Source organism: Toxotes jaculatrix, chromosome 13 (assembly GCF_017976425.1).
Source record: "Toxotes jaculatrix isolate fToxJac2 chromosome 13, fToxJac2.pri, whole genome shotgun sequence".
NCBI lineage: Eukaryota > Metazoa > Chordata > Actinopteri > Toxotidae > Toxotes > Toxotes jaculatrix.
Window position 1 is genome coordinate 11,883,873 of NC_054406.1, and position 12,338 is coordinate 11,896,210.

Here is a 12,338-nt window from a genome sequence, read left to right on the forward strand (position 1 = left end):
AAAATAGTGTAGCTCGATATCAGCTGCTTTTGTCTAGCTGGGCACAGTCAGAGCACATCGATCGACTATGAACTTTGTTGCACGTTTAACGTTAGCAGAGCAACCTGCCTGCAAGTTACGGAGCTAGTCAGGCAATGTGGAAAATATGTTTAATAATCAGGGCATTCAACCCGTAACTGTGGTCTTTAACAACGCAAAAAACTGCTTTCTCCACCTCCCCCCGAAGCTTATATCGCATCTTTCCCTGAATGAGGTAAGTTAGCTGATAGCTAGCTATCCGGCTGCCAGTTTCAACTATCTAATAATAGTGGAAGTTCAGTTTGGTGAAACAGTGTTTAAGTAAAAGTGCCAACCTGTTTGCGAAAACAATGTATCTTGCGTTTGTGAGGCTGTTGTTCGTTTTCTTTTATTGTTAAACGGTAGGCTGTTGGTGTTAGTTCTAAACGTAATTAATGTTTCAGCCTTTTGTTTGTTTTTGATACCTTCCAGTCAAAATTACGTCTTATTATAATCAATAATGGCGACCTATCAGAGAATTGAAGACACAGCAACCAATATGTCAGTGAGAAAAATTCATCAACCATCAAATGGGGACAGACTGTGTTGTTTAGAGATTAATTCTTGCTTTCTGTTTGGGTTTAATAAACATTCAAGCGATAGAACCAAAATAACAAATACCGCTGAATAGATGTGTGAAACAGTGTCTTATCAAAGATGTAGTTAGTATTTTCACTGTTGGTTTCCATTTTGTCAGAAGCATTTTTGTAGTAGTTCTCTTGGAATCTCACTTGGTGGTGACAAAGCATTACATTAGAAATGGAGCAGGAGACTGGGTGAATGCCTGTGCATTCCTATAAATTACTGCACTGTTTTGTATTCTTCTTTGTTATGGTCATTAACATCTTTATAAACTTATAAAGAATCTTGTCTTCTTTTGTTGTATAATATTATTTGAAGGAGCGTTCATAAAATAGTTCCCATGATATTTGTACAGGCTTTTCTCCTTTCCTGTTTGGCTTGCTGGTCAGAGGAATTATTGGCTCAACCCCCCCTCTCCTCCAGTTTGACATCTTTACACAAAAATCAAACCTGCTTTAGCTCTATCATTGATTGTTGTTCTAAGCTGTGTAAAATAACTGTAAAATGACAGAAAGAGGGGAACCTTCTGGCTAGCAGAAAAAGTAGGGAGGCCATGATTCAGACATTTAATAGTACTCTAGCAAAACCTGCTTTTTATGTGTTTCAGAACCAAGCTTTGGAGTTATCATGGAGCCATGGGTCTCCGTTGTTCCTCAGCTGGACTCAAAACAGAACCTCCTCCAGCTTCGACAGCCATAAAGTGGAGTTGTGTCGGCAACTAGGAGAAAAGCTGGGCCTGAAAGATGGAGAGCAGGTAGAGGAATTTGTTTTGCACTATGTCTCCCACATGAATACCCTGTTATCTTTAAATGTTACATCCTGAGAGACTTTTGACATTTTAAAGTAATTGTCAGTTACTCTTTAGGTTGACTGACTAGTTGTGCGTTTTCCTTCAGGGCTTCCTGAGACCATGTCACCAGGTCTCATCAGTGCATCAAGTGTTTGTGGAGCCTCTGTCGTCTGATGACTGGGAGATCCTAGTGAGTGAACATAGTGACTCAAAGAAACGTGGAACCTAATTTCCTCATACAAGTATACATTATATTTAAATACACTCTTTAATCACTATCACTTACCACTTTTAAGAAGCATTAATTTATTGGTTTCCTCTGCTTGGCACTTTCAGGAGCTTCACAGTGCTGCACTGGAGCAGCAGCTGTTAGATCAGATCAGAGTGGTGTTCCAAGATGCTGTCTTTCCTGTGTGGGTGGACAGTCACACAGCCATCTACATCCGAATAGGTCAGAGTTAATGCAATAATTATTATCCTTTGTCAGTAGCCAACAATCTGTTAAATGAGCCTTGAGTTATTCAAAATTAAGAAATTCATGAGAAAAAACATAGGCTTTGATAACTTTATAATCAAAAATGTAATATTTCATTATGTAATAATTGTAAAATATTTCAGGCTCTGTGGTCTCTGCGAGTAAAGTTTACTTTCTAAAGCATTTGTTAAGCTCTTTTTGAAAATTTTATATCTTGATCATATCCATAAACAGTATTCATGAACACAGTTTGATCTGCTTCTTGCTCTGTTCAGCATCACTTTTGCCATCTGTGCCCTATGGTCGACTGGAGCAGTTCACAGAACTAGTTGTCTCTCCGAAGACTCGTGCTGAAATTAGTGACCTCAGTGGTTCTCCGGTGAGGAGCAGTGAGAAACAGCATCTTCATAGACAGCAGACCTCAGGTCTCTCCTCCTCCTCGGGACAGACATTAGAAAATACCACTCATGTCCCTCAAAACCACCAGTGGGGTGGCATAGCTGACCTGAGGAGCCTCCTGCGCTATTTGATTAAGGGCACATATGACACGGTTAAAGAACTACCACCAGTACCTGGCATCCCTCCCCTTCTCACTGACTCTATCTACAGAGTGTGCGGTGCACCTCCTGACCCTCTTTGCTCCATAAGCCACGTTTCAACTGCTGTTATTCATTTATTTCCTTGGCGGCATGGACCAAATGCTGGACTAACTGGAGGTCAGTCTCCCATGACATATGGCCTACTCTCCAAAGTTCCTTCCCCTAAAGAAACTAGGGACAGAGCCAAGCAGGCCATGGAGAAAAAGAAGAACACAGGAGTTACTCAAGCTGCTGCTTCTGTGGATGGAGGCAAAGATATAAAAGAAGAGGAGGAAGTCATGGTGGTCAGGGTGGTGTGCCATTGTATTGAGAAGCTAGCAGGAGAACAAAGGAGTCCCAGCAAGGGAGAGATCCACAATGGAAGAGTATGGGTATGTATGCTTTTCAAGAGAGTAGTAGTTGGTCCATTTATGCACCAATTAACAAAGGCCATTTTTAGTATAGTGCTCTGCTGCCCTATAAACTGTCATGTTTTGCAAAAACAATTAGATTTTTTTTTCAGATCCCACTGCCCCTGGCCATCAGGTTGAATATCATGCCTCATTCAACGGTTAGAATTAAGCCAGTGAAATCGACCATCAAAGTGGCCACCGCTATTCGTCTACAGCCTCTAAAACCACTGGTATGTGCTGGAGTAGCCATCTGTAGCGGCAGTGTGGTGCACATTATCAAGTATCAACACATTTAATTTGTTCAAAGCTGCATAAAATTTAATTTACCCTTTTCCCTTATGTCCGCGTGATCTCTGACATTTTCTCCTCAGCCTGAGGAGGATGATGAGGAGATCCAGACAGCTTTCCTTGGTTGGCTGCACACTCAGAGTCATGAACCTTTGGCCTGTCTGATTGCACGGTCTGGCACCATCCTCCTACATGGAACTGATGGTGATTTGTTTCTACACTTCTTTTTCAAGCTTGTCAGAAATGTATTTATTAATCATGTACAGATAAATATGCAGATGGCTTTGCAATAAGGTTCCCAAAATATTAAATATCAGAAATCATGAAGCATAATTTAAATGATAATACTTTGAGCTGAAATAAAATGTCACTGTTCTCCCCTCTTTTTCCCTAATTATAGCAAAGTTAGACTTTGCTTTAACTGTGCTGAAGCCAGAACCAGTGAGTGATCCTCCAGACCAGCTGTTTCTACTCGCGCACAGTCTTATCCAGAAGGAAGACATACAGGTATCAGTATGCACATATTGAGTTCTGCCCATCAATATTCCAATACAGTTTCCACAAAACAGATTGCTCCTTGCAGTTTTTCTCTACATAATTCCATTCAAATGATGGATAAAACCATATTTTGTTTAAAGTCTCTGTGGTGTTGTTCACAGTTGTCACTTTGTGTCACCTTCAGGTAGACAGAGAGCTAGTAACCATGCCAGCTGTGAAAGCTGTATCTGAAACAACCAACCCAGAGCTTCCCTCCCTCAGTATTCTTGGGTAAGTCTGTAGTTATTTCTGAGCCTTTGTATGATTTTAAATAAGGATCCTTTTCAGCATTCATTCTCTGTACATCTCTGACTCCTTCGTCTTTTTCCAGTGGGATTGATGAGCTTAGTAGGACTGGATTTGAGTTCATCTCCCACAGCCTTCTGGGTACTCCCCTCTCGCGAGAGCTTGGTACCACTGGACAGGGACTCCAAGGAGGGGCTCTACTCATTACTGGTGCTAAGGTATTTCTTTACATAACAGAAATAAAAATGTTTACATACTTCTGCTTACAACACAGATATTGTTCCATTTTAAAGAGTAAATTAAAGTCTACAGTGATTTTGAAGAACTAACATTGACACTGTTGATTTGCCAGCTTAAACTCACCAGACAGCAAAGTAACTAACTGAATACATTACCATCGCAACCAATATTGTTTTACTAAAGTATGTGAAATGTTCTGTGTTGTTGCTTTTTTACCCTCACAGGGGAGTGGAAAGAGTGCTCTGTCCTGGGCCCTCTGCAGGAAAGCTAGAGAAGATTTGGATGCACATGTGGAGGTGGTGGACTGCAGGAAGCTACAAGGTCTACAAATACTCCCATGCAAACACTTAATGGTGGTCTGGTTGGTTAAAAAACTTGGCTATATTTATCAGAAACCATCATGAATGAACTAATTCATTTTTAGGTAAAAGGGCAGAAACCGTGAGACAGATGCTGCAGGATATTTTCGAACAGGCGGAGTGGAGGCAGCCTTCAGTTGTTCTTCTTGACGACCTGGATCATGTGACAGGGGCACCAACCTCACCTGAACATGAGCAGGGGCCTGAGGCGTTGCTGCAGCAGCTCATTGCACAAAGTAAACTATACATTTTTTACTTGAATGTGTGTGGAGAGATTTTTTTTTTTTGTCAAAACATATCACAGACAGTATTGATAATTATTTCTGGCCCTGATGTTAGTTCTTCTTGTCTCTTTGTGACTGAAGGTCTGAAGGATGTGGTGGATGAGGTGGTGGTCCACTCCAGCCTTGTGTGTCTGATCATCACCAGCCAGAGTGAGCACTCTCTCCACCCCTCGCTGACCGAAGTGCAGGGGTCCCATTTCATCCAGGGATTTGTGAACATCCAACCACCAAACCAGGTTATTAGACGAAAATACAAGCACAGACACATACACGCTGGTAAAGAGAAAAAGCACAGAACCAACAGCTAGTGCGTTACTGTTTGCAGGCCCAGAGAGCAGAGATCCTGCGCCATCTGATCCTCAGAAAGTCCAGTCTGTCTGAGGAGACTTTACAAGTTCTTGACCTGGTGGCCGTTGCCAAGGAGACAGAGGGTTACACACCTCAAGACTTGGTACTGCTGTTGGAGCGAGCTGTCCACGCTAACACTGTACAAAGAGGAAACAGTGACCAGGGTAACAAAGAGTTTGTTTTACACTACACTACAATGATATAATTCATAATAAAGTTTCATGTTGTTTATTCGAAGATCACTTTTAGTTGTTCTTTGAGTTCTTTGTGATTCTTGTCACTAATTAAGCTAATGTGCTTGTGTTTATTTTACCACCGTCATTATCTGGGCTCTTTATTTTTCTCAGGTGTGTGTCTGTTGTGGAGGGACTTTGCTCAGGCTCTTAAAGGGTTCACACCTCCCTCGCTATGGGGGGTAGACCTCCACACCCCATGTGGTCATGGGTTGGAGAAGGTGGGAGGGCTGAGAGAGGTGCGACAACAGCTAATGGACACCATACTGCTCCCTGCTAAGGTCAGTATCAGCCAATCAAAAGACAGCCTGGTGTGTTTTCAGTCAGATGGAAGCTCCACTGTTCCATACACAAGGAACAGATGTAATGAAATTAAATAGCAAAAGTGAACGTGATGACAGTGTCTTAATCATTTATCACCATAAAGGCTACTGATTGTTAGCTATTAAAAGTCTCAACGCAAGTGAGTGTAACAGCAGAGAAGTGATAACAGCAGATGGGAAGAAATTGAACACATTCATTATAATTAACTGAAACTGATTTATTTAATTACAAAGTAAAATACACAGGCAATTTCATCACTCTTATTCAGCTTACCTTCAACCTCAAAGCTGTTTCATTTAGAACAATAACTATGTAAACTGTGTTCCTATTTATATGTATGATAGAAACGGGTGATAAATGATTAGAGTCGCTGTGTTTTTAGAAAATTAACCTGATCTTAAGCTCTGTCTGTGGATTCCACTAATCCCTTAAGAACTTGTAACCTATTTCTAACAGAGTTTGCCTTTTTTTAATGACTTAATTTTCCACTTCTCACATTAGTACCTTCTACAACAGTAATTCCAGTTGATTTAAAAAACAAAACAGAAAACATCAGGTTGTGATTTCTAGGATTTGATTTATTTATACCATTTAATATTTGATGCTGCCAGCACTTAGTCATCATCTCTGTTGTTTTGTTCCTAACCCAACCTTTGAGCAGAGTACACCAGCACTATTATTTATAAGCCTTGTAAGACTTAAGACTGTTAGTGTGATTAAAAAAAACTTAATAAGTGTATCAAGTTAGTCATTAAATCTTTCACTGTCCAGTGTTGTTCACAGCATCCTAGTGGCCAGTATCATAATTGAAATGATACTTGTTTCATTATTATATTATGAAACAATCCATTATTTTTCATGTCTTATTATTTTACATTAAATCACAGCAGATGTAAGGCTGTTTTAATGCAGATTAACAAAATGTATTGTCAAAGTATTAAATTTATAACAATAATTCACTGTGGGTTTTCGGTGTGTTGCAGTATCCCATCCTTTTCTCCAATCTTCCTATCCGCCATCGCTCAGGAGTACTGTTGTATGGAGCTCCTGGTACAGGGAAGACCCTGCTGGCCAGGGCTGTAGCTAAGGACAGTGGTATGAACTTCATCAGCATCAAGGTAGGCTGGACTTTGGCTCAGACTGTCAAACAGAAGTTTGTGTTTCTTTAAGAGAGCGCCCCGTATCTTCAGTGACACAGGATATTTACCTCTCCCCAGGGACCTGAACTTCTGAGTAAGTACATTGGAGCCAGTGAGCAGGGAGTACGTGATGTCTTCCAGAGGTTAGTGAGCATTTACAGTCCTCTCAACACTACACTGTAACTCCATTGTGAATTTCGTTGCCAGATATGATGAGTAACATCAAATATTTAGCCCTTCATATGGTTGGAATAATTTACTTTCCTTCCATTTAACTACTTCTCACTTTGTCTGTTCCAGGGCACAAGCAGCCAAGCCATGCATCCTGTTCTTTGATGAGTTTGACTCTTTGGCCCCCAGGAGGGGCCACGACAGCACAGGTGTAACTGACCGTGTGGTCAACCAGCTCCTCACCCAGCTGGATGGCGTGGAGGGACTGCAGGGTAGGTCATACAGAAGTATCCTAATGTTACTATACGTTCTGCATAATGACAATCCATTGTAACAGTTAAGTGATTATATTGGTGTATTTAACTTTTGTATTCAGTGCTGCTATTATGTTTTTAAAGGAACAGTCCAACATTTTGAGAAATACATGTAAGTGAAGAACTGAAGTGTAAAAATGAATTGTAGTCTTTTTTGGAGGGTTGTGTGCTGCACTAATTCCTGTCTGGGAGCAGTGACTTTCAGGGATTTCCACTGGTTGCCAGGCAACCCCACCATGACTAAAAAACTCCAGGAGGTAACTGAGCCTGGCCAATAAATAGTCAGCACCTAACCTTCCATAAAACCACTGTTTGTTATTTTTACACTTTGGTTTTTGAACAGATTTTTTTTTTTTTTTTTTTTTGGTAGGTGTTTATGTGCTCGCAGCTACCAGCCGTCCAGATCTGATTGACCCAGCCCTTCTGAGACCTGGACGACTGGACAAGTCCCTCTACTGTCCACCTCCTGATCTGGTCTGTCCAATTAGAATCAGTCATTAACACCATTAATAGTGCTACACTTTAAAACTCAGTTTATATGCAGATTATCCGACTGTTTACAAACCATCTCCCCCTGTGTCACATCTCCAGGAGTCTCGTGTGGAGATCCTCAAGGCTCTGACTTCCGGTGTGCCCCTGGCCGCTGATGTGGACCTGCAGCAGCTGGCAGCTGCAACAGAGCAGTTCACTGGGGCAGACCTGAAGGCCCTGCTCTACAACGCACAGCTGGAAGCCATCCACAACAGCTTGGGCACCAGCACACCCCATGTGAGTCTATTGTATTTTCATAATGTCACCACTTATGAGTTTATTGTGCTGGGTTGTTTTGGGCCATAATAAAACAGTAAGCCAGGAAACTGATGGTCAGCCAATTTTCCAAATTATGTTTGGTTAATGCTGAAGCAGCCAAGCACTTTTTTGTCCCTATAGGATAATTAAATAAAGAGTTTTATATGCATCTCTGCACATGTGATATGAGTCCACTATCAGTTTACAACATAATTTAAATTATTCCCAACTATGGTGACAAGGGTATGTTGAACTTAAATTTAAGCCATTTTAAACTGTAGAAACAAGTTACTTTGCTTCTTTTTTGGTGCTACGAAGCCTTTTGTACTAGTGTATCCAAACTTAGGCCCTCTATTTTTGTGTGACAATCAGGAGCTTGCCTCTGGCTCAGACAGCGACATGAGCCTGTCCTCCATGATCTTCCCAAACAACAGCAGTGGCTCAGATTACTCAGTGGGGGACGGAGACCCAGGCATGAGTTTGGACCAGTCCATGGTTCTCCTGGAGCCTGATGAGCTCCAAGCAGAAGATGATCAACATCGCAGCAATGTCTGGAGACTCTACTTTGGAAGCTCCTACGAGTCAGAGTTGGGGAATTCACCGATTTCAGGACTGGTGAGCAGTGCAGTCAAGATACCTCAAAATTGTTGTTTTTTTCCTAATAGTTCATTTATATTCAGGTTTAAACAGTAGTTTACCCACATTAAATAGTCAAAAGTGAAATACAACCCAAACTTTAAACGCATTGCACCAGTTTCTGCACAGCACGCTGTATAATTTCACTTTACAAAAAGTGTAAATTATGCATTCAGTGGCACTACAATGCAATAATGAGATCATAGATTTGTGTTTAATTGAGCCTTTCCAGTGTAAGCTGAGATTTCACCTCCTTTAGCAAATTTTTAAGATTTAAAGGACTAGTTCACAATACATGACTGAGAAATGTGCTTTCTTGAGATTTGAGATTAAGATGAGACGATTGATATCAGTCTCACGTCTAGACATGATATCAGTCTTCTCATCTCACCCTCGGAAAGAAAACAAACATGCATATTACCAAAATGTCAAACTATTTCTTTAAAAGGTTTCCTAGCTCTCCAGACAAACCCAATTAATATGGTAGCCGTGCTACAGGAAGAAGTCCATAAGTAATATCTTCAATTTGCAGCAAATTCCTGTGGGCAAGTCTTGAGTTAACTGAGCATGATTCTAAAGCTTTCTGACTTGATAAAAATTTAAACATAGCATTTTAAAATACTACAGTACAGCTGCAATCCTAAGGCAAACACAAAATGTTATATAACTGACTGTGAATTCTCAGAAACTTCTGTCGTGATGCTATAGTTTAAACCTTTGAGCACATTTGAGAGCATTTACAAAATTCTGCTGTTTCAGTTTTGCAGTGGCATTGATTTAAATTAAGAAAGACACTTAAAGTATGTCCTAAATGCAGAGGTGTGATTCACTGGTTTTGAAACACTTATTTCTTACATAATTTTTGTGTCTGTCCATTTCCTCTCTTTCTGCCTCAGAACTCCCATTGCGTATCTGGACCCAACTCCATGACCCAGGACTGTACGGGGGCATCAGTTCGGGAACCCAGCGGCTCTCTCCCTCCTTCCTACATGTCATCCCTCCAGAGTGGATATGAAGAGCTGAGCCCAGAGCAGTTGGAGCGCCTACAACAAGACATTAACAACATCAAGAACAACTACAGGAGAGCTAATGTAAGTGATAACAATGGATAGGAGGATACTAAACTAACTATTGCTTTCTACATGCTCCATTCAATACTGCAGTCTACTACTCAGTTACATTCTATATTGCAGTTTTTATTACTTTTCTATTCCGTTAGACTTTTATATTATTTCAGTACTTGTTTAGACTGTTCATGGCTAGTGTACAACCAAGTGCTGTGTGCATGATTACGCTTTTTTTTGTGTGTGTGTCTGTGAAGGAGGAGTGTGTCCGGGTTCATTCAGCCTCCATCCAGCCGGGCCTGTTGCTGTGTCAGGCTCACGTGAACTCCGCCCTGGCTGCCACCAGACCGTCTCTCAGCAAGTCTGACTGGAACAGATACACAAAACTGTGAGTGTCAGAACACGACAAAAAGAGCATAATCTCTGGACAGACAGACAGACAGAAGAAACCATTGTAACAATAACAGTTTGCTCTACAGGAAGTAAAGAAGTCATGTTGGAGGAAAAAAAAAAGTGTTAATAGGTTTAATTCACTATGAAATTTATCAAGAATATAATGAGCCATTTGAAGTCTCACCTACAAGAGGAAAAGAAAAAGTTTTGATAAACTCATGTTTCAAAAGTGTTGCCAAGTAGCAGCAAGTGTAATTTTAATTAATAATGTAATTCCTCTCACAATATTCAGCATGTTTTATCAAGTCAAATTACTTCGTTGTGTATTTTGTCAATTCACTAGAACTGTAGCGGAGCTGGAGCACAGAAATTGCAGTCAACTATATATAGCTGCTGACTCATCTCATGTGTCAAATGAATGAATAATTAATTTATTAATGTTGGAAAAAACAAGATAAATACTGTTGATCCTTCCTGGTGTTAGATCAATCAGTCAGATCTAGTTGTTTGTATTTTATGGTAATTTTGATTGAAATAGCATTTTATTAAATCCTTTTTCTGTCTTTTTTTAAAGGTATGAAGGCTTTGGTGGTTCAGGAGATGGAAAATCTCTTCATTCTGTCACATTTAAACCCGGGCAACGTGTGACTTTAGCTTGAACAAACACATTAGTGTGACTCACCTAATCCCCTGTTTTGATGTTTATTAATAAAAGTGGTGACGCACCGATAATTAATTTAACAATCAGTGGAGTCTGAGCTCTAAAGACAATTGTTGTAAATTAATATTATGTTTGAATAAACTGTTTTCTACTTGATTATGAATAAGACATTTATCTACTTAAAATGTAATTACTGTACATATGTGTAAGGTCAAGATTATAAAATATAGAATTGTTGGAAATAAAAATGGACAATTCAGATTTTGCCTTCAATATTTCATGAATTGATTGAGAACTGCTTTTATTATTTTTATAGTTTACAGCCACTGGATGGAGACACAGTAAATTGTTCTCACTTCTTGACCCAAAGTTTTTTACTTTACTTACTTACTTTTTTAGTGAGTTAAAAATATGATTTGCTAACATAGTATAGAATAGTATAATGTGAATTACAGTATTTAGATAATTAAAGGCCCTGCAAACCCTTTGCTCAGGCTATAGTTGAGTGGAACTATGTTAGGAATTAGATGATGTCACCCAACTTTTGTTACTAATGATTTAGGGGTAAGTTAACCCTCCCTAAGAAGTCTAACATTACAAGAGAGTCACAGAGATGTCCAATGTCCAGTCTTCTCTACACAGTGCTGAAATGAGGCTTATTCGACAAAGTGAAAACACCTGTGTGGGTTTACCATGAGTGTGCAAGTGCAGGGACTTAAAAATGACTCAAATACACTACATTTACTGAGGTCTAGACCTTCTTATGCTGCTGCTCTGCATGTTAATTTACTGAAAAACTCCCTGAACTAAAAGGCAATAATCCATGATAAATTTTTACAAAGTTAATATTAATCGCTGTTGGCTTCACATTTAACTATAAACTGAGAAAGTACTGAGATGAGGAACAAATTCAAAACAGAGTCACAGTGATAGCAAAGAAAGAAGCTCATTACAACACTGTATTAAAATACTGGTTATACTAAACATCATAAATATTTTGCCTTCACACATTTGGGTTCGAGGTTTAATCTATTATGTAACACACAAATCACAGGCTGCAATAGCATCATCACATTTACTAGCAGAGCTACACAGGTGTGGCACATTAGGTTGAAAGCCAATTAGCAGCCTTTGTCAGCTGTGTGAGGTCCAGAAATCAGCACATTAATAAGTTTGCAAAATTACACAACCAGCAGAGCATCAAAGAAATTAAATCACCAATTCCCATCTCTATCAACTATCTGCCTGAGGATCTTTAGTCGGTCTCATTTTTACCAACCTAAAAACCATCTTTTATTTTTATAGCTTATCTCCCACTTAAGTTCCCTTTCTGTATCCATTCAAATACAGATGAAATCATACATAACAACTTATAATATTAACAGTCACAATTAAAACTACATTTGTTGGCAAGAGA

At 39.7% G+C, this 12,338-nt stretch overlaps 1 protein-coding gene across 1 annotated transcript; it reads left to right on the forward strand.

Annotated features, from left to right (window-relative positions):
- Window positions 1–61: 61 nt before the first annotated feature.
- Window positions 62–11,176, forward strand: pex1 (peroxisomal biogenesis factor 1). Its single transcript, XM_041054114.1, has 24 exons — window positions 62–253; window positions 1,247–1,393; window positions 1,536–1,619; window positions 1,766–1,880; window positions 2,180–2,874; window positions 3,006–3,125; window positions 3,267–3,387; window positions 3,584–3,690; window positions 3,866–3,951; window positions 4,052–4,184; window positions 4,431–4,527; window positions 4,631–4,801; window positions 4,931–5,085; window positions 5,175–5,361; window positions 5,545–5,711; window positions 6,738–6,872; window positions 6,972–7,036; window positions 7,194–7,336; window positions 7,749–7,852; window positions 7,970–8,146; window positions 8,540–8,782; window positions 9,700–9,894; window positions 10,125–10,255; window positions 10,835–11,176. Exons 1-24 carry the CDS (start codon window positions 146–148, stop codon window positions 10,917–10,919), a joined length of 3,771 nt encoding a protein of 1,256 aa, XP_040910048.1. The 5' UTR covers window positions 62–145; the 3' UTR covers window positions 10,920–11,176.
- The last annotated feature ends 1,162 nt before the right edge of the window (window positions 11,177–12,338 follow it).

Bases quoted from the DNA above. Each gene is read 5' to 3' on its own strand.
- pex1 (XM_041054114.1), top strand. From the start codon at position 146: ATGTTTAATAATCAGGGCATTCAACCCGTAACTGTGGTCTTTAACAAC. The intron at 3,388-3,583 runs GTGATTTGTTTC...CCCTAATTATAG, and splicing joins CCTCCTACATGGAACTGATG to CAAAGTTAGACTTTGCTTTA. The intron at 5,086-5,174 runs GTTATTAGACGA...TACTGTTTGCAG, and splicing joins ACATCCAACCACCAAACCAG to GCCCAGAGAGCAGAGATCCT.